Source organism: Galleria mellonella, unplaced genomic scaffold, assembly GCF_026898425.1.
Source record: "Galleria mellonella isolate WM207_F2 unplaced genomic scaffold, CSIRO_AGI_GalMel_v1 utg33, whole genome shotgun sequence".
In the NCBI taxonomy this organism is placed as follows: domain Eukaryota; kingdom Metazoa; phylum Arthropoda; class Insecta; order Lepidoptera; family Pyralidae; genus Galleria; species Galleria mellonella.
In genome coordinates this window covers 15,012,380-15,035,016 of record NW_026442079.1, presented here as the reverse complement: position 1 = coordinate 15,035,016, position 22,637 = coordinate 15,012,380, and the positions used below count along the sequence as shown (strand labels likewise).

Below are 22,637 nucleotides of genomic sequence, written 5' to 3'. Positions count from 1 at the left end.
ATATTTGGCATATTTAGAAAACAATTTCGGCACACCTTTTTATCGAAGTGGGTCGTTTAAAAATAAGACAGACAAAAGTTACACAATGATAAACCAATAAAAATATTTTGTTTCAGCCACCGAGCTGTTTATTTACTTGATGCCCCGTTATTTCGATAAAAAGACACGAGGGACTAATATTCCTCGCTAGGTACACTGACGGACGATCGTCCCTCGCCTGCAGAGGCCCTGATACGTAGTACTAACAATAATGACTCGGTAAGTCAGTAGCAGTCAAAAACTATCTTAAGTACTATAGGGAAGCTTTAAATACATTCCTAGGTAAGCACTATCCATATTGTAATAAAAACGTTGGCGGTAGTCTTGGGCAGTTCACGGTGCACTCAGGTGGAAAAGCGCTCCTTTAGGCGAACTAGTTCAGCGATATTCTCGCTCTTAGTTCTTTATATATATATTCAGACGTCAGCTCTATTATGGAGCAGCGCTGACCACTTACTGATTTGTTTTTTCTCTTATATGAAATCTTATATACAACAGAATTTATGAAACAATTCGTGACTTCGTTTCAAATTTTTTCATAAAACTATCTATATAGTAACATTTGATAAAATTTGAAATGACGATCTTTAAAATTTGGGTATGTACATATTATAAATAAAACAATTAGTTTTCTTGAAATCTTCCAAAAAAAGAAAAACTAACGAAGTAAAAGAGTGAACTAGTTCGCCATAGGTGTGCCAACTAACTTGAGTGCTCTCAATGATAACCGAATATGCCCAAGTCTAATTGGCAGAACATTGGCGTAGTTGTTTTAGGTGGGAGGATAGCCGGCCTGCGGCTGGTTTCTCGTAAAATGAACAGCTCAAATATCCGGAGTTGAGAATCGTTCCAACGAAGTTCAATGTTTGTATTCGACTAGTTACCTTAGTTTTTAAGCAAGAAATAAACATGTTTTCAGATATGTCAACACTCATGCACAACTTGTCCTGTCCGTGTGAATTTTACAAAAGTTACGATCCCATTGTTTACATAGATGTTTTTATGGTGATCTGAGTTTCTGAAACTAACCGCTAGGGGCGTATTAATTTTGCAATTCAATTTATTGACGTAAACGCGAACGCGAATAGTAACGTAAATGTTTGTACAACTCGCACTCGGGACCCAGTTTTGTTTATGGAAATCATGCCACCGGTCTGCCGTCGCAATGTCCGCAGTGGGCTTCAGTGACGGTGGAAAACGACTTTTCTAAGCGAGCGACTAGTTTTGTAGGGGCACTACCCTCCCTTGACCCACCTGCTTACGGCCGTTTAGTATTTCCATCTCACTAAATCGACAACGCGCCGGGCTGCCTATAGCAATGTCGCCGATGTATAATTTGTTGCACTTACCTAGTAAACTTGTCCCGGTACAATTAGTATCACACACTTTCTTATATAATTATAAAATACCCCATTATAAATTCTATCTTTATCAAAATAAGTATGCACGAATTTTCACCGCAGTAAAACATAATTCCTATACTAATACTTCAAGGTAGGTTGGTGTCGCTTTCAATGTTCAGTGCAAGAGAAGTTTCTCCGCAATGAACCACGAGCACAGAATAGAGAAATCTCTATCCTGTGCCACAATGTGGGCACAGCTCCAATAACAACTATTTAATAGCTACCTAGTCTTATTTAATCCTTACCCATTATATTATTTTCCCTACAAACACTCGCTTAGAATGTATACACAGTGATAGAAAGAGTGTTTACTGATTCACCAGGTTCTCCACTACACAGCTAGACCGTGTAATATCTGCCGGTGTCGAGAAAATAATAAAATGGGCTAACTATAGTTGCAACGTGTCACATAGGTGTAAAACTAATTAGTGTTTAAGTTGAAATTCCTGGTTATCTCACGTTGTAAAATAATTCGAACAATCAGAATTCCACCTTAAAACTAATTAAGCCAACTTACAAGCGACAGACGCGTTCAGCTGCCACTAGACTCGGAACGCTCTCACGATGGACGCCAAACTCTCGTACGTGCCCGTGACGAACACTAACAAGCCGAGCAGGATGATGGCGCAGTCCTTGAGGACGACGTATGGACGTAGGCCGCCCGCCTGCTGCGACTTCATCACCATGTCGATGATGGGTGGGAACATGAGCGCGAGCGCTGTGCTGCTCACCGCGCCCACCAGCGATATGAACAGGCCCAGCTCTGGTATGGACTCGGCCAGTATGACTGCAACAATACATAAGTACCAGTTGGTATATAACATATATATAATTGTTGTAAACAGAGTGATCAGAGCAGTTCATGAACACCTGCAACATTGCCGACGTCATTCATACGAATGCATTGCTTATTACGTGAATATCATATAAATATGACATGACGTTGACCATCCAGTAAATATTTTTTAGAATTGTAGACAATAAGCTCATGTGTATCATTGCAAGTAATATTCCTTTCCAAGTGATACCAGTATGGTGCAGACCGTCCATGGCTTTAAAACTCAAACAAAATGATTTTACAACACAATTGATGGTTGAGTTACTTATATGTATAATAAATATTTTATATTTATATTTATATATGTATCTATTAGATTGTTGATTGTAAGAAATCTCCTTAAGCGATAAGTCCGCCTGTGTACATTTTTGTTACAACCTAACATTTATTCTGTAAGTGAATATAAAAAAGCATATAAATAAATAGCAACAAGCATACGTGATATTTAAATACCGCTACCAGTACGCTAGGCGTTTATATTAATGTACTATAGCTAGAACCAAGTGTCACCTGATAAGTTGCAAGCGAATCTATTAAACTAAAATTTCATCCCAATCATCTGGACGAGTGGCGGTCCTCCACCGTGCGTTTATCAAGGCACTTTCTTCCACGCACAACCACTCTTTGGAATCAACTTCCAGCAGCAGTATTTCCGAACCGATACGACAACATAACCATCAAGAAAAGGGCATATTCCTTTTTAAAAGGCCGGCAGCACACCTGCAATGCCGTAGGTGTTGTGGGTGACCATGAGCGGCGGTAGTCACTTACCATCAGGTGAGCCGCATGCTCGTTTGCCCCCTGTGTTGTAAAAAAAAACTTACGCTAACTACGGTGCAAGAGGCCGACCACACGGTCCGGATTTGTTTGATGGGTGCAGTAGCGGTAACATATGGTAAATAGATTCATTTGCCACTGGTCTGAGCCCGCCATGCTAACAGCATACAATGACGAGGTACTTGTGGCAGGTGAGCCGATGAGAATTAAATCAAATCACTTGACCCACCGTAGCGAGTGCAGTACTAGTTAGCCACGATGGTTTCCAGGGGAGATCGGCCTGATGGGGTATGTGATAGCAATGGAAACTTTGTTCGCGTTACTAACAATCCCTTCGCTTGCGCTATCGGTATAAGCTGGCAGGGCATCAGTGAGAGATAACAGGTGACAATGAAGAGGCAGGCCAGTTAGCCCATCGTAATGAATACACCTGGGGGACGACCACGTGGAAGTCAACCTGATGCGATATATTGCTAGCAATGGGACTGGCAGTCCACATTACTAACAAATCTTTACCTCCAAAGTGTAAAGGGTTATGTGCACTTGTAATAATACGTACAAGTGAGCAGTACAAGGATTCCTCTGTACACGAGCTCCTTGAGGACGGGCGACTTGGTGGCGAACTTAGTGCGCAGGTACGGCCACGTGATGTCGATGGGCACGTAGAACTGCAGCGGGTACGTGCACAAGATGGCCAGCGCGATCAGGCTCTGCACCACGTTACCCAATCTGCAAACATGTTAATACATGGATTTTATATATTGATTTTTTATACATCTTAGAGTGGTAAACAAACTGACGGCTTAATGGCAAATGATAACCTTTGCCGACACACATGAATGAAAACATGAACATCATAGAATGGAAGCCCCATTATATCCCTCATGAATAGCAGAATGGAATATGCTGTTGTGCCTCCGTAGCCTATAAATTCACTGTCATGTCGCATTCTTCAAATTATGCGAGCACAACTCCTTAGAGTATAAAGACAAATGGGACAATAGTACCCATGCAAATAACATTTTCAAAGTCTCCCTATAATATATTGTAAAATGAGCTCTCTGCCGAGGTTTTCCCAAGAGACTACAGCATGGAGTTCTTCAAAAGGGGGGTAAAGGTTTCTTCAGGGTCGGCAACGCACGCGTTATGCCTCTGGTATTGCAGGTGTTCATAGGCTACGGTAACCACATACCATCAGGTGGGCCGTATGCTTGTTTGCCACCTCTGTGATATAAAAAAAAAACCATTAAACCAAAATATTAGCCTTCATTCTTCGACAACCGGTTAAAAATCTAATTTATAACTCACACGCGCCCTGGTTCCAAATTTAGCGTAAGACTGCCTTGCACGTCCTCGCCCCACTTGAGGTAGCCGAGGAAGCCGACGGTGACCACAATGCTGACCACCACTACCATGCCCACGTTCAGCACCCCCAGCGGCCTCTGGAACTGCTCCGGGCGACGCATCTCATTCTTCAATGGCAACACCTGAATCCAATACATTTCAGTAGATAGAAAGACACTCTTTATTGTTTCCTCCAAAAGAATATAATTCTTTCTTCTTTCTTTCAATAGTAAACTTATTATAGATATAAACAATTACGAGAAACGATCATAGTGAGAAAACAATGGGCGACCTTGACGCTAAAAGCAATCTCTTCCTAACCTTTGAATGGAGAGGAGTAATTATAAACAGTTTGATTGGAGGCATAATTAAAATTATGTTTATAAACGAGTTATTGAAGTCGCTGGCGGAAGACCCAAAAAAAAACAATTTTATAAATATAACTAAATTTAATTCTAAAATTAATTATTACAATAATAATTGTCTTCAGACCGATGTGTGATCCGTAAGTGAAGTTATATCGAATCAAACATAAAGGAAATGGGTATTTTTGCTGCGGGAACTGAAATGCTGACTCGACGCAGGTGTCTTTCTCGGTAGCGCACCTTCTTGCGGCATGCTAGGTGGTCCGATCCGATCGCCGTGGTGTCGTAATATTTGATAGGTATCTACTATAATAAACGCATATAAAGGAATAGGTACACTCGAATACTTTGCAAAGCGTCATAGCGTACTTTATTTGTCCCTAATTATTTTTTATCATAACCACGGACAAAGCATTTCGTCCGCAGAGAAAATATCCATCACCTGAAGAGGCGTGACTTTTTTAATCGGATTTAAATAAAATGATAATATTATCGATAGTGGTGGTACTACCGGTATTCGCTGCGCAGTACCAATCATTATAAATTACAACTTGGACAAGCAGAGGAAAGGAATGTTACCAATGTGGATATTAGTTCCTATTGAATGACCTCCACGCGTTCCCAGGGGAAACCCCTGGAGACCAACGTGGTTAATTTCTACTGAATGTAGTCTCGCCGTGTGGTCCTGGCGTAGAATAGACCACTCCTTCCTTTCCCGTGGGTGTTGTAAGAAGCAACTGTGAGAATGCAAGGGATGGGCAGCAACGTCCCTCTTAAAACATCTCCAAAGTCTAACTGCGGTCGTCAATCCGCCAGTCAAGCGTAACAACTACCCCAAACCCCCCAAGGGGAAGGCATACGTTCAGCAGTGGACAGTTAAAGGCTGATAGGATAGTCTCGCCGCAATAGGCTGACTGGCCTGTCTTCATCCTCATCGTTTTGCACTGGTGCACTACCATCATGTTAGCATACTTACGCTACATTATTTCATCTTCATTCATTAAACACAACTTTTTATGCACTTAGAATGGTAGGCAAACTGATGGCCTACCTGATGGAAAGTGGTAACCGTCGCCTATAGATATGAGCAGCACCAGAGAAATAACAGAGTATACTGTTTCGCCCATGATACCTCCCATGCGTTGCCATTCCTGAGGACTCAGGCGTAATTCCTCTGTGGCCTGTAAATTCACTGCCATATCTCAAGCTTCAAACCGAAACAACCATGCAAATACAACTGCTTCACGACAGAAACACGAATGAGACAAAGGTGCCTAAGTAAACGACTTTTGTACCAGAGAGAGAGACTCCCTCTAGTATCTACCGACAAGATAGTTTTGGTGAACGCTCGCATGAGAAAGAGTAGCACACACAACGTCACCATCTCACTTGATCTCGAGGACTTGCTAATGATAACGATTCGATCGGTAGATTCGTTTGCCACTTGCCTAGGGGAGGAAGTCCTTCGACACATCGTGATGAAATCACCAGAAACTAAACATAACGGTTACCAATGAGGACCGGGTGGAGGTCGACCTGGAGTACATTGCTAGCAATGAGGTTAGTATCCGTTACTAACAATTCCGTCGTCCTAATCTATTGAGTTAGTCAGGTAGGTAGTTAAAGGATAATTAAATAACGGAAAATCAAATAGCTAATGGCGCGCGGAAGAGTAAAGAGTAAATAAATGGTCAAGATAATAGAGTAGAAAAAAAAAAACTAGGAATAGACATAAAAAAATAGTATGTACATCAGTTATAGACATGCATAATATTCGAATAATATGTTGACACAAAAATTAAGTACATATTGTAGTATAGATAAGAAGGATTCATTACAATAATTTGTTTTATTAATTATCTAAATTTAAGCATTATACTAATATTGAATTAAATTTCATTATCATTATAGACGTATATATCTACTCGTAGATATATTTTGCTAGCTTTTTATCAGCTACTTCGTGCACGCGGATTTCAGAAGTAGCGAAACCAATGAAATATATACCACTTCCAGATGACGTAGAAAAAAACACACGGTTTCACGTTATACCTTCAGGAACACAACTGGAAAAATTGCATCGAATTTGGTGCATGACGCCGGAACACACATACAAACAGACAGACACCAGAGGGAGACTGTACAAAAGTCGATTGCTTGGGTACCTCTGTCCCATTCTTGTTTCAACCGTGAAGCAGTTGTGTTTGCATGCTTTCGGTTTGAAGGGTAGGATATGGCGTGAATTTACTGGCTACAGAGGAATAACATCTAAGTCCTCAGGAATGGCAACGCATGGGGGTATCATGGGCGAAACAGTATACTTGCCGCTTGTTTGCCATTCTAAGTTGTATAAAAAAACACACACAAAATAACTAACTAATACTATATTGCCGTCTATTTTTTTTTTATGGGTGAATACGGTATGGTAACCCCGCCTGCGCTAACGGGATACGCTGGCGGAGCACCAGTGAAGGATGATAGATGAGAATGAAAACAGGTCAGTTAGCCCATCATGACCAATTCATCAGGAATTAACCATGATAGTTTCCAGGGAGAACCGCGAGGAGGTCGACCTGGTTGGATATATTGCTAGCAATGGGATTCTATTGCCATCTATTGGTCTTATTAAAAGTCACCAAACAAATTTTTCCTAAATATCTCCCACCTACAGAATACAAATATGTCCTTATAATTTTATATAAAAAAAGTCCAATTTACGACACAAAGTAAACATTTTAGGTATGTAGAAAAGATAACATATGAAAATACCCATCATGTATTCACTTATGGCTACCACATATGTAGTGTGTTGGTGGTGTCTGCCTGATGTCATCACAGTCATCAGTTTGACAATGCCAGCAGTAATTATACCAAAAAGTTGTAACAATCAAGGATGACATGCGGACAGGCCGTGCTGACGTAAATGTAAATAACTCGCCGGCGATTATGATGCACCTTTTGTTAATGGTAGACCGATCAGTTGCCGATCACAGTTCGTCACACGGACAAAAGCAGCCATCTTCTCATATCCGGCCCGGTAGTTGCATTCAACGACTGCTGTTTAAAGCATTTATCTACTCAAGCTCATAATGCGCCTTTATATTCAATTTAATTCTTGCGCTGGCTATTTGGCAATCCGTAACGAAGCAGACTACAAACGCACAAAAGAAAATGAATATTATATGGTTAAAACCAACTTTTTTATTTTTACTAAATTTTTACTAATTTATAAAGCATGAATGAATGGAGATGTTGGTAGAGGCCACCCTAGATGGACAGCATAATCTTAGCTATTATCTAGCCACTGCAGAAAATAGGCCTCCCCCATAGACTGCCATAAAGAACGTTCCTGAGTCACCTTCATCCACTGACTCCTTATAATGTATTTGAAGTCATCACTCCATCTAGTGGACATCATCTTACACTGAGTTTTTCCATACGGAATCGCTACTCAAGAACCTTTCTTCTTCATTGTGGATTGTTACCAATCCATTACCACTTTAGCTTGCTTATCCTTTGGGTTATGTAGGTCACTTTGATTCTTTTGCGGTTATCCTCATTTCGGATTCTGTCATTCAAAAAAACTTCGAGTATAGCTGTCCATGTTCATTTTAAGACCTATCTTTTGAGAAGCACTATTGAGGTAATTAAACTTAGTATTCAAGTTCTCTAGAGATTCCGCCATGATTACTATATCATTGGCGAATTGAAGGTGAGTGCTATATTCGCCATTAATGTTTATACCATATCTTTTCCAAGCCAGAGGTTTAAAAATATGTTCTATTGCAACTGTGAAAAGTTTAGGAAATATGACGTCACCTTTCCTTACACCTTTGTCCACTGGGATGGGTTTTGTATCCTGGTTCTGTATTCGGATAGACATCATAGCCTTACATTTAAACGTGTACAGTTAGTTGTCTTTTCAATCTCAATCTAAATCTCAGACGTACCGGAATTTATATCACCGATGTCAGACTTCATTTAAAATTTAGCTCCTACTACTTGAACAGTTTCCACTGGCTTATCATTGATATCGTCTGCTGTTTTATACTTCACCAAGCCCAAAAGTAGCCCGAGAGTATATGAATAGATTGATAAATGTGAGAGAAGCGAAAGAGGTTTGTTAGAATCGGAGCATTTGGCGATTAATTTTTTCTGCCTACCCCAAAGGTAGTATTATTTTTTAAGACCAGTAGTTTCGTTATATGATCAAATGACTATGAGGATTAATATCCTCATCGTCATCCTGTTAATACAGAAGATAATATTCTTGTTTAATTAAATACTCGTATTATATGGTCAATAACATTTAAATACTTGTTTTAAATCAATTTTGGTACGAAAAATCAAAAAATATTTCATGTGGAATTCTTTTCGTTGGAGTCCCTTCTTTAAATTAAGAATCAGTTTTTTTGTGTTTGTCTAATGCTTTCGTGTCCATGTAGGACATGGCCAACAGTTACATATTGGAGACAGCAGTGTAATGCTGACAGTAGTGACCTCGCGCTCGTAACATCCAATCAACGAATGCTATATGTCAGAATATAAGCTTGATGGTAACAACTATTCTGGTATCCGGAGCTTGATGATACACTTTAGGATAAAAGACCAAAGCCCCAAATAATTATTTATATTGTAATTTTAGTATGTATTCATTGATTTTTTTTTAATTCCATTACATGATTATTAACAAGCCAAAAAAAGAATGTATTTCTAAAAAAGTTTATGTACATATTATAGTCTCTTCATGCAGTGCTCTTGAATATAATAATTTTATACCTCTTGCAGCAGATTTTACAATAGCTATCTTACACTTCAATGGAATAAAGAATTTTCTCCCCCGATCACTTCGATTATTAAATGATCCCTGTCAAAGTTTTCCCTAGAGACTACAGTGTGGGATTCTTCTAAAATGGCATATTAAGGTTTCTTCAGGGTTGGCAATGCCCACCTGATATACCCCTAGTGTTACAGGCGTCCATAAACTACAGTGACCGTTTACTATAAAACGGGCTGTATACTAGTTTGCCTACTTTAGTGGTATTAAAAAAAAATCATCATTCCTAGTCCTTCTCTCGAACTGGTCTTAACCTCTCTACGTATTTCCAATATGTAAAATTTCAAACAAACTTTACACTCGGTACATTCACACATTTATAAGACATCTGTATAACATCTAGGATCAGGAAGAAAAGGAATTGTTAGTAATGCAGACTACTAGTCCCATTGCTTGCAATATACCTTGTCAGATCAACATCCACGTAGTCTCTGCCGAAAACCATCGTGCTGAAAGTCCCAAGTGATGGGCTAAGTGACTTGCCTTTTCATTCTCACCTATCATCCCTCACTGGTATCGCCAGCGTATACTGTTAGCGCAAGCGGAGCACCACTCCAAAAGAACTTTAAAACAAACGTCTAGGACCATGCTGTTTCTATTTGAAATTGCCTGTGTATGACAATTTTACATAGTCGTAAATGAATATATATATACCTATATACAAAAATATTTTTTAATATCTATTTTTATTATTTGTTGTAATCACTCACCAGTCCGATGCCTTCAAACGCATATATAGCCGTCCCAAAGTACAAGGGCAGTTGCTGCCACGAGGCCATGTACTCCCTGGTGTTGACGGGGGGCAGGTTCTGCGCCGCTTCGTACACCACCGCGCTCACTCCCACGGCCATCATTATGTTAGCCACAGTGGAGAATGGAGTCAGGTACTTGAGATTCCGCACCATGCATGACAGCAACACCGGTATCACCACGAATATCATGTGTATCGACAGGTCTATGTTGATGCCGTACTGATCACATATCTGATAATCAAACGCAATATGTTCTAACATTCTATTGTAACTTTTATCAACTTTAGAAAAAGGAAATTCCTTAAATATCATAATCCCCCTTTTCAGAGCTACGTGGAATCCTACAGTTGTTGTCCTGTCAATATCTGTCATGAGTATCTAGTGGGATGATCAAAATGTACATTAGTTTTATATTCTCTTGAACTTGATGTAAGTGTTAAAAAAAATGGTTCATACAAGCACACGTTTTTTGTCCCAATGTACATAATTGAAGACGGGAAAAGATTTCCAAAGCTTTTATACATTTGTTTATTTTATGACATTTACCTCGTCTCTGATGTAAATATTAAAAAAATTATATTTACCGAAATTCGAGTTTTACAGTAACAAATATAATATATTTAGATATATCTATTTAGTATGTGGTGTTTGTACTTATCGTCAGAAAGTTAGGTTAGGTTTGATTTGGTTCAGTGAAGGCCCCAAAAAGGATCGTTTTTTTTTATAAAATCCTTACATTTATCAACTCATGTTGGTAAAATCCTTTAGCAATGTACGGACTTTAACAGTAACATATATCTGTAACATTGTAATAGTGTGTCCAATATTAACAAAATATCTTAGAAATTAAGAAACCAGCCTGACCGGGGAAGATAAGATTAGTTTATTGTATATTGTTACAAACAATGAAGAAAATTCTCACCAATTTCAAATTGTTTGCTATGAATACTATGTAGACACAACAGAAGCCCAGCTGCGTGATACAGAGGAACCCGTTGACCAAGATCTTCATGGTGGACGCGATGGGCCGAAGCCGCGGTGGGCCATGTGTGAACACCAGGTACACGGTGTCAGCAAAGTTCGCCGACTTGGCCCTCTTTGTTTGTCGGTTCATTTCTTCTGAACAATTCAGCTGGCCATTGAAAAAAAGGGAGTTTAATGTAAATATCCATGTAGGTACACTTGAATAACTATACACACAGAATTTGTTAAGGTTATCTTCTATTAGGAGGAGCCCAAACAAAGGACTGCCTATTTCTTCGATACGTACAAAACTCTCTCTGTTTCTCTCTTCTAACATTCATCCAGACCCCGCCAAGTAAAACATAATGAACTAAAACTTTCTAGGATGCTTCAAAATGCTAAAAAATTACTGTTCTAACTTGTCATAAAGAAATAATACTTACCTTATTGTAATCTAATAACACGGGTTATCCTACAATGAGAATCAGGCAACCTTACAAACAGGTATGATTGTCTGTCAATAATGCAAACTGCATTACCAGTGCTGTGCCTTGTGAGGGGAGGAAGTGTTGGTGGGTGTCGACGGACAATCGCTTACCAATAAGTGCTGTGCGTGTACACATATAATGCCGAGTAGGACGGTCACGATGGTGGCGAACACGATACCTCCGTTCTTGAAGGCGTCCCCCATTGCCAGCAGCCCGCTGCCGATGTTGCCGCGGAGTATGTGGAGAAGCGTATCCGCGTACCTTCAAACATAGTTGGATTAATACCCAGTATAAAGAAAGAAAAAACACGAGCTACGATTAGAAGAGAAAACCCTTGACTGAGGTGTCCACGGAGTTCAATTCGGTCGAATTTCAGAAAATGTTTTTTTATTGACTCGGTTATTTTAAATTGTACTCCCAGATATTTGTTGTCTGTTTTCTTATAACTCGGTATCCTTGATGTCACACTAAATTATCTGTAATCCTTAAGTTAGAGCAACTGTTATTATTTCTAAGAAATATTAGCATATCCTGTACATTCAAATGAGAAAAGGTAACGCGTAAGTGAGCGGTGGATACTATTATAAATTCATTTTAAATCTGGTTAAAATACTGAATTTTAAAAACATGTACACAAATAATTGTAGCAAAGAAACATTACGTAAATACTAAAGATAAAATAAATTGTAAAAACCTAAAACACAACCAGTACTTACAATTTATGTGGCTTTATCTCCTACGCGAACTGTCCGTAATTTATGACGCGTCTACTGTCATGTCAACATGAATTCGAATCGGTTGAATTATTTAGATTTAAGCATCATGATGAAGGGAATTAACAACCGTATATACATTTTTCCATTTATTTAGTTTCAATATGAAACACATGCTACAAATATATATATATATATATATATATATATATATATATATATATATATATATATATATATATATATATATATATATATATATATATATATATATATATATATAAACAATAACCCGCACTGTCCAAATATTTTCTCTCGTAGACGCTTATGGTATTAGGTAAATAATAAGATTTTACTTTTTTTTTTAATTTAGTGGATTACTATACTGTGTTGTGACAAATATACGCAGGAATTCATTTAATTTTTGTACATGTTGACATTGGGAACCGTGGCTCCTCCGTAATCGGGTAAAACAGGATGAAAGCATTCATTGAGACATTATGACAATGTACATGGTGCGTAGGATTCGAGTGTCAAGCGACCAGGTCAATTTATATTAGTTCAGTTCATTGTAGGAGGCAGCCCTCATTTCATTCACCAGTAGCCACCTGCCTACAGGCTAATCTACTTTAACATGAATTGCTTAGATTATCCTGATCGCTCGTTTACAATGTCTTAGCCGATCTACGCTGTTGTGCTTACTACCCATCCTAATAATTATATCGTTCTCGTATACCTACTAGTAAATAATTCGTGACTCGTGTGGATTTACATTTTTTAAACTTGTTTTAAATTTATTTGAATCGAAACTAGAACGCTACATACATACATAACATACAATATTTTCCTTATCAATCTCTAAGCTTTTTATTTTTTACTTTTGTTAAGAAAATTATTTATAAAAATTATTTAAATCATCACCATCATATCAGCCTTCTTTTGTTCACTGCTGAACATAAGCCTTCCTTTGGGGGGTTTTGCCAATAGTTGCCACGCTTGGCAGGGGTATTGGCAATTGTAGTTAGACTTTGGAGATGTTTTAACATGAACGCTGTTTCCCTTCCCTCGCCCTCCCTTAGTTGTCTCTTACGACACTCACGGGAAAGGAAAAGGTGGTATATTCTATGCCGGGACCACACGGCCCTAAAATTAATAAATTTTGGACAACCTCTTTGACTCGATGTCCGTCCGAGCCAATTTAGGACAGAGCTTTTCTAAATTGGCCTGGGCCTGGATATTCTGGTTGTGCCATCAAATGTTAGTCGCCTATTTTTCACTTTTCACTCCTAATATAAAATTAATTTGTCACGTTTAATATATACTTACATATTAATAACACAAAAATCAGCAAAATTCCCACAAGCTACCCATCGTAATTCGTATCTATCGTTATACCCGCTTATGACATCGTAATTGGGATGATATTAGTATTGGAAAATATATTTTGCAAATTTACGTGACTTTACGTGTTCATTTTTACTATAATATTCTAACTTGGCTCAAAATTACCTACGAGTATTAAGACTTGGACTAAGTTTCGAATCGGAGCTCATCCAAGTTTAGATATCCGATAAACTTTAGTGTATTGACAAAAACTGTACTACAAGTATCTATATATTCGACAAGATCTAACTGTCGATAAGTCCCCACAGATACCTTTCAGGCAAAACGTTTTTAGCGAAACATAGTCGGCGAAATTATCAATACAATAAAATCCACGCATGAATATAGCACCTTTTATTTTTTTAGTCAATTGAACATACTAGCAAATGCTAAAATATAACCAAATCGAATACTTACGAAGTCGGATGTGTGACCTGGTACTCTGGTGTTGCTTCTGGCTGTTTTCCATTTTCCAACTCGTACTGCGCCTTGTCCACGGGCAAGATCTGTTCCCGGGACTGGAAAATTCCATATCCTTCGGTAACGTTGCTGGAATAAATATCATATAATGTAATTTTTTTTAAATAAGTTTTCCTAACTTCCACCACGGTAGCTTCAATTTGTTGTTGTTACTAGCTGAGCCTGCTAAAGGCACCTGTAGTATTTAATAATAATATTAAATTTATTTACATTAAATAGGGTAGATATCGGTGGTCTTATATGTCGTCCCTTGAATTGGAGACCGGTAGACGGCCGAGGTCGCCAATTCGGAGGCCGATCAAATACTCATTTGTTGCAATATCCGGCCGTTCATTTACCTTCTTCATGCTCCTCAAATATTGCGCCTAAATTACATGTGAATACACCATGTACCTTCTTGTATAGGCGTTCCGTTACCCGTATCCAATAGCGAGGACGGGATGCCTTAAATACTGTACCTTAAACCATAAAAAAGAAACTCGATCCCATTTAGCTACTTTCAGAATATCATGCAAATGTCACATTTCGGTAGGAACTGATTAATGGCACTTCCCTGGGCTGAATGAGAAATGACTCAAGTTGACCCATATAAGTACAGTGCAAAGTGACAAAATGGCCGACGTTTAAAGAAGTTTGGTGTTTAGTACTATAAAATATACCATACTACTATCTGGTTTTCATATATTGCAAACTATTTCAACTCGTTTGTATGCCAGTAAATACTTACTTTACCAGAGGGAGACTTTGTACAAAAGTCGATTGTTTGGGTACCTCTGTCCCATTCGTGTTTCAACCGTGAAGCAGTTGTGTTTGCATGGCTGTGTTACGGTTTGAAGGGTGGGATATAGCGTGAATTTACTGGGTACAGAGGAATAACACCTGAGTCATCAGATGATGATTTCTTTTAATATATTTATGTTAACAAAAAATAATACACTAGAAATTTTGCTCAGTAACAGTTCTTGTCACAATTATGATAGTGATTACCGCATACCTTGTTAACATTACTATATTTTGTATATAATGTGTTCAAACTAAACTAAACTAAGAATTGACTTACTTGTCAAAAGAAAACATAAATTCGTTCCTAGTAAATTTTTTAATTAAGTATCTTCAACGTGTCTTTAGTCATGTTTTTTTAATGGATGATAATGGAATGGTAACCCCGCCTGTGCTAACGGTATACGCTGGTGGGGGACCAGTAAGTGATGATAGGTGAGAATGAAAAGGCAGGCCAGTTAGCCTATCATGATAAATACACCTGGAATTCAGCACGACAGTTTCTAGGGGGGACCACGTGGAGGTGGACCTGGCAAGGTAGATTGCTAGCAATGGGGCTGATAGTTTGCATTACTAACACCGGTCTAGCTTTACCTAATAAAATATTTATTTCCGTTATTTCATGACATTTATTTTTCCTATCAATACATACAATATAATCGTAACTGGTCACTGTCTGTACCTGGAAAATATACGTACATATAGCAAAAACTATTAAAGGGGGGCTTTATGAACACAATAGAACTAAAAACAATTATTTTTAAAATTTTTGTCTGTAAGTATGTATGTCTTGTACGTTTGTGCACGACAAATATCAGAAACAGCTCAACTGATTTGAATGCGGTTTGCTCCACTTAACATTTAGTGTTTTGATTCGATCGGTTCATAAATATAAAAGTCACATATAAAATACTATAAGATAGGATACTTCATGTACTTATGCGGGTAAAATCGCGGGATATAGCTAGTAATCATTAGGTTCATTATGACAACAGTTTTGTATCTTATCGCATCTAGACTTCTGACTGTTAGTAAATACCTAATAGCTGAATTGATTTTAACTCTTGGAAGTTGATATTAAAGTGACAGTAACAGATATTTATTGACGCTAAATAAAAATTATATTGAAAAACTAGCTGACTCCGTAAACGTTGTTTTACCACTTATTGCGAAATATAAAAATTGCAATTAAAATACAGGGGTTGATCGTAAAACGATGAAAATTTTATGTTGTATGTATTTTTCAATGCTAAATTATAATAAAATAAAAATAAAAAAATTTGTCAAAAAAATAAAAAAAATATTTTGGGGTGGGTCACCCTTACCATTGACGGGTATGAAAAATAGATGTTGGCCGATTCTCAGACCTGCCCAATATGCACACAAAATTTCATAAATATCGGTAAAGCCGTTTCGAAAGAGTTTGGTAACAAACACCGTGACACGAGAATTTTATATATAAGATGTAAACTCATTAATGGAAGTAAATAAATCATCATCTTCCTACCCTTATCCCAACTATTATTTGAGGTCGGCGTAATATGGTTTTATCCACATTACAAAAAGATTTGGCTTTTAGTTTTACGACCGGTCGCCTGCTTGACATCAACCATCTTTGGGAATGCATTTGTTGGTGGTATCCTCCACCTATGGTATGGAGAAAAAGATTATGAAAAAAGGAAGGGAACGATGGAAATGCGTAAAGGAAATTGGTAAATGAGAGGAATAAGGGACTTATGTGGAAAAGAAAAGGGGGGGACACTGCAGCGGCTCGGGAGACCGGAGTCGCATACTCGTATGACCTTATTCTACATAGAATCGGACACATTTCTAAAGAAGACTCTTGACGCATGGAAGTACATAAATCTATCCATAAAAATATGTGGTATTCGCTCCGTACAACACAAAACATTACAATTATACTGGTACCTATTCAGGTATATTGTTGCCTGTCACACGGACCAACTGACAAGTGGCTGTGAGAAAAAACAAGTGTTGCGACTCCACAACAATAAGCCATGTATTAATCGTTAGCCAACATTTATCGCAAGCAGAAATCTATACACCTATTATAAGTAATATTACTTCATCAATTTGCTCGAAAGAGTTGCTGAGTGGCTTCAGATTTCTTACTCGTGGGAGGCTCATTATATCAATTCGCTTTTGCTTTTTATCGAATATAAAACTCCTATATGCTACTGCATGTTATACCACCTACGTTACACATAAAATGTTCATTTATTTATAATATCTAATAAAACTAAAGCGGAGGCCATAAATGTGTTTCTCAATTAGGTAAAAAATAAAACAATAATCAATAATATGAAATATCAAAAATTAACCATACCAAGTCCCAAGAGGAACCTATTATGCGATGTTCATTTCAAACCAATTTCGAAAAGCTATTCAATGTCATTATGAAATAGATAAATACCAAAAAGGGTAAGATTATGTAATGGCGCTAAGCGAGTAGGTACTAACCGGGTTATATTGCGTTAACGGATATAAAAGGATATTTTAATATATACATATATGTATATATTAAAATAAATGACGCAACTACATGTATTTTGCATGCCAACATTTGGTCAATAATTCTACAAATAGAGTTTCTATATAAAATTTATGTTGAAAATAGATAATTATAAATAAAAATAACACAATTATAATAGTATTTTCGAATGGGTCCAATATGGGAATAAATAATAAATAGCTTTAGTTACAGGGCAAGAAGTTTAGTAGCGACGCTTAATTTTCGTAAATTGCAATACCTAAACAGGACGTCATTGTCTGTAGTGGCCGAAATGCAAATAGTCAATGAAACAAGAAATTTATCGTAACATTATATTTTAACTTTAATAATGATTATTTAATGATAATTAGCTAGGGCTACTTACAATACAATATATACTAATATCCTTGTACACTGCACGCGTCTGATTATATCTCCGCATATACTTTTTTAATTATAAAAAATATACAGGTATATTTTTTTACAGTAGAGCGGCACCACAATTCCGTATTTTGTTTATATTGTATAATAATTATACAATGTCAACGTAACGCGGTTTGGTTTGTAAAAACGAGTTCATAATTTACATCACGCCTTCAAGGTGAAGCGGAGTATTTGTCATGATAGTTTTTTTTTTTTTGAGGCTTATCTTTATAAATGTTAATTAACACTGAATTTGATACCCAACCGATATTATAATTTAATCGACCCTTGCCGACATACATCTACATCTACTCGTAACTTACCATATTTTTCCCAAAAGTAAATTCAAATCAAGTTCAGCAGCGGAGAATTAATGACTACAAAGACGACGATATTTCAGACATGTCTTTTATCTATCAATAAACACTTTATAATCACTACACTACACAACACGATGATTCTGCAGCTCAAAACAGCTTGGTTAGCGGCCTAAGGAACTGATTTATTTGTCTGTTGATTTGTTTCTGCGTCTGCGGACGAGTAATGTAGTCGGCCAGCGCGGTCCCCAAGCCTGATGCCGCAGCCGACACCGCGCCCTGGAAGGGCCGGTTCACAGGCGGGTATGGGCGTTGATTATAAATCGGTCGCTGCGGAAAGCCCTGGTTATATCCACCGAAGTTGCCGGGACCGAAGCCACCATGTCCACCATGGCCGAGTTGGCTTTGGCTCTGACTCTGGCTGACTTGTATGGGATATATGGGCAACGGCTGCACCGGTGCAATGGGGGCCACGGGAGCGATGGGCGCGGCGACCGGCAGCGCCGCTACTCCGCATCCGAAAAAGTAGTTCATGACTGGCGCGGACACGTAGGTGTAGTCATGGAGTCCGAAGAACTTCTCCCCGAACGTCCTCCCGTAGCCGCATCCTCCGTTCTGCTGCGGTCTCTTGCGCTTGCGACGCCCGCGCCCGAGTTCGTCGTTGTCGTCCAAATCCAGATCTTTAGTGGCCGCTTGCTCGCTCGCTACGAGTACAGCGCCGCAGTACAACAGAAGAATAAGGGTGATGGTTTTCTAGAAATTATTAAAAAGACCATTAGTTTTCTCTGCCAAAGCTCCGTTCGCGTTTCTGAAGTTCTCGACGTCCGCAGGGTAATCAAAATGTAAAATAGACATTGTGTAATTTCTTACCATTTTGCAGATTGTATTGGGTATACCGAGGAGTCGGCTTGCGAGGCTGCCCGCCTGAGCTCAACTGGTCCACGCTTGGGTTCGGAGATTCCGATGTTGAAAGTGAAAGTGTGTTACCGATCCTCCGTTAACAATAATAATAACGCAACTTTGTGACGACTAAGTATAACCACTAGTCGCGATACGTTAATGCATGGGAGTGACTTTATTAAGCAACAAAGTGGTAGCGCCTCACAAAACGTAAGGTGCGGGCCGATGAACTTGCACGCCGTTTACAGCACAGCTGATGCTGGCATAGTAAATAATATTAAAATTAATCACAACGCGAGGTTTGCACGAGTTGTGCGTAGATAAATAGGTACATCAATTAGTAAAAATAAACATAATCTTAGTGAATGCCGGTGACTGGCCTACGTGTTTATTAAATAATATACGATTCAGAAAATCCCATTGTTACTTTAAATAATGTGTTTTAGATATCCAGTTGTGTTCAATAACATTGTCTATTGTGATCACATACGGCGGCAATGTATTGTCTCCTTTGCGCCATCTCGTGTTATTCTCGCTTGAGATAGTTCGTGATACTTGGGCAATCCTCTTGCTCATATTTTTGGAAAACACATATTTTCGTAAACAGGCGACTTTTTATTGTTGTTACACAAGAATGCACCTACGCGCGCATTCGCTCCAATTAGTAGGTGCCTACGTATCTCGAGGTAGACATGACGCGCACGCTGTACCTAACAGTGACGTCAACCTTCCAGCGTGGGGGGAAAAGATTGTTAGTAATGGGGATTAGCAACCCCATTTCTAGCAATAAACCTTAGAACTATCAGGTCGACCTCCTCGCGGTTCCTCTTGGAAACCATTGTAATTGGTTAATTGTTGAATTTGACACGATGGGCTAATTAACCTGTTTCATCCTCACTGGTGCCCCGCCAGCGTATACCAATAGCGCAGGCGGGGCTACCGTTCCATTATCATCCATTAAAAAGAAAACCTTCTAGCGTTCCATACTTGGGCGGAGTGTTGTGAAGTAGGCATGTATCATCGTGAAGTAGCGCTGTGAGGTAGGCAAACAGCCGTAAACAATCTATGATAATACTATCAGGGTGCACGTCACACGCGCCACTACTTAGCTAACTACCTAGTTGTGATTTGTACAAGGCTTCACAAGCCGCATGACTTAATATACTTTTACATTTGCCCACTAACAAATGCAGTAAAAAATATAAAAGCTGCTTTCTTATTAAAACTCTTAAATAAATATTTATTCGTCCATGTATCTTAGTGATCATACTTATTACCTTAATGTGAAACAAGAAAATAGAAAAATATCAAAAATTTACAATGATGCAATGATTTCTTTTTTCAAGGAAACGCTGAAACTGAGAGTTGATTTGATTATATTTTTTTGAAATATTATAATAATGTCAGTATAATCTTGTTAATTATCTTCCACTTGAGACGGATATAACAATTTTTATCCCGATAATAAAAAGATAAACCCGGCAGGCAAAACAACGTTTGTCGAGTCAGATAGTCATTGTAAATAATTTTTAAAATTAATTTTAATGATGATAAGTAGATTGGGTATATCAAAATTGCGTAATCCGTCAAAGAATTACTCGATGCACTTTTAAACCTCTCCATCTTCTGCCCACTTCTATCTTCTCTTACTGTGTTTATGTGTGTATAACTATTTATGTATATATGTGTCTGTGATATGCTCTGTGTGTGCGCATGTGTGCGCATGTGTGCGCATGTGTGTGTGTGTGTGTGTGTGTGTGTGTGTGTGTGTGTGTGTGTGTGTGTGTGTGTGTGTGCGTGCGTGAGTGCGTGCGTGCTTGCGTGCGTGAGTGCGTGAGTGCGTGCGTGCGTGCGTGCGTGTGTGTGTGTGTGCGTGCGTGCGTGCGTGTGTGCGTGCGTGCGTGCGTGCGTGCGTGTGTGTGTGTGTTGTGTATGTATTTTACTGGTTGTCCTTTAGTTTAGTGGCATAACATTTGATGATAAAGAATGGTGAACTACAACAGATGCTTTTCAGATGACGAATCAACCCAATAGTGGGAAAAATTTGTACGAAATTAAAACAAACTATGTCATATCTGAAATATTATTCTTCGGAAAAGCAACCGATATTCAAACTATATTTATATTTAAAAAAAAAAAAGTGTCATTCGTGCTAGTTACTGTATTATGGCCTTACTGTAACCTTTCAATATGTATACGTAAACAATATGCAGTAATGGCATGAGTATAGGCGCAGGCTTTTTATTTTTAAGAAACAGCGATCTTAATATCTATTATAAACACAAGTTCGCTGTTCCGAAGTATCATTTGGACAAGATCTTTCATTGGAATGGGCATAATCATTGTCTTTTATATTGTATTTATTTATATTTTATATATCTAATTATATATATATATATATGTTTTATGAATGAATGAATGATAACTTTATTTGCTCGAATACAGGTTAATACATTAAAAAATTAATGTTAAAATTAATAATCATCATTTTATGTTTTTTATGTATGTATTATTTTGTATAGGTATACATTATTAGTTGGTATTTCTTTATCTATCCCAATTATGAAGTAGTGCGTGATGATTCACTGTTCATCCTAAAGGTTGACTAATAGACAATGCTACCAGCATCAAGTCTGCTTTTTGTACCAAATTTTATTTTTGACAATAAATTAATTTCAATATTTAAACATTTTAAACATAATACATTTGAATATATATCTAGACAGTATTTTTATTGGAAAAGACAACTCACTTCTTTTATAATTACTTCAAGTTTTCTTTAATTAGGTACCTCTGTAATTGTACAGATAACTATCCGAAACTACAGTAAAATCACAAAAATTACGACTTAAAAGAACTTTTATAGAAGCCTACTTAAATAAAATTTGCTTATTTTCTTTGGAACAAAATGCTCATTATCGCTGGTAGAACATTCCCTTAGCAGGACGCTACGCTGACTACTACCTCAACCGTATGTTCGTAGCACCCATAATAAATAAAATACTTTTACATATATACAATACATACATAGGCAGTAGGTAGTAGAGAGGGACTTACCTACTTAACTGCAGGTGCATACGATACACAGTAATCAATCAGTCAGTCAGTTTATAGACACAAAGTATTCACTCGGCTCGCACTCAACAATCGAGTTTAGAGAGACGAGACGAGACGAGACGAGACGGTGTTTAGTATGCGCGAGCCGCTAACCACGAGGCAAATATTATTTTCCGAATTTACCGTCCGGAATTCGATATTAGTTGCCAATGTGACACTGCACGTGAATAATAAATGTAAATAAATGATAAATGAATTAACATGTG

At 38.0% G+C, this 22,637-nt stretch overlaps 2 protein-coding genes across 3 annotated transcripts in view; both read right to left on the bottom strand.

Annotated features, from left to right (window-relative positions):
• Positions 1-72: 72 nt before the first annotated feature.
• LOC113520441 (proton-coupled amino acid transporter-like protein CG1139) overlaps positions 73-22,637 on the bottom strand; it is a 50,406-nt gene continuing 27,841 nt past the window's right edge. For both annotated transcript variants that reach the window (XM_052896523.1, XM_052896522.1), the window contains exons 3-9: positions 14,320-14,451; positions 11,917-12,067; positions 11,278-11,487; positions 10,314-10,586; positions 4,366-4,544; positions 3,617-3,786; positions 73-2,229 (exon numbers count right to left, since the gene is read on the bottom strand). In XM_052896523.1, the coding sequence (XP_052752483.1) occupies positions 1,985-2,229; positions 3,617-3,786; positions 4,366-4,544; positions 10,314-10,586; positions 11,278-11,487; positions 11,917-12,067; positions 14,320-14,451 (1,360 nt within the window). In that variant the 3' untranslated portion in view covers positions 73-1,984. The remainder of the gene's footprint in view (positions 2,230-3,616; positions 3,787-4,365; positions 4,545-10,313; positions 10,587-11,277; positions 11,488-11,916; positions 12,068-14,319; positions 14,452-22,637) is intronic.
• On the bottom strand, positions 14,458-21,080 carry LOC113521130 (uncharacterized). Its single transcript, XM_026906565.3, has 2 exons — positions 19,285-21,080; positions 14,458-19,167 (listed from the first exon to the last, which is right to left on the bottom strand). Exons 1-2 carry the CDS (start codon positions 19,285-19,287, stop codon positions 18,565-18,567), a joined length of 606 nt encoding a protein of 201 aa, XP_026762366.2. The 5' UTR covers positions 19,288-21,080; the 3' UTR covers positions 14,458-18,564.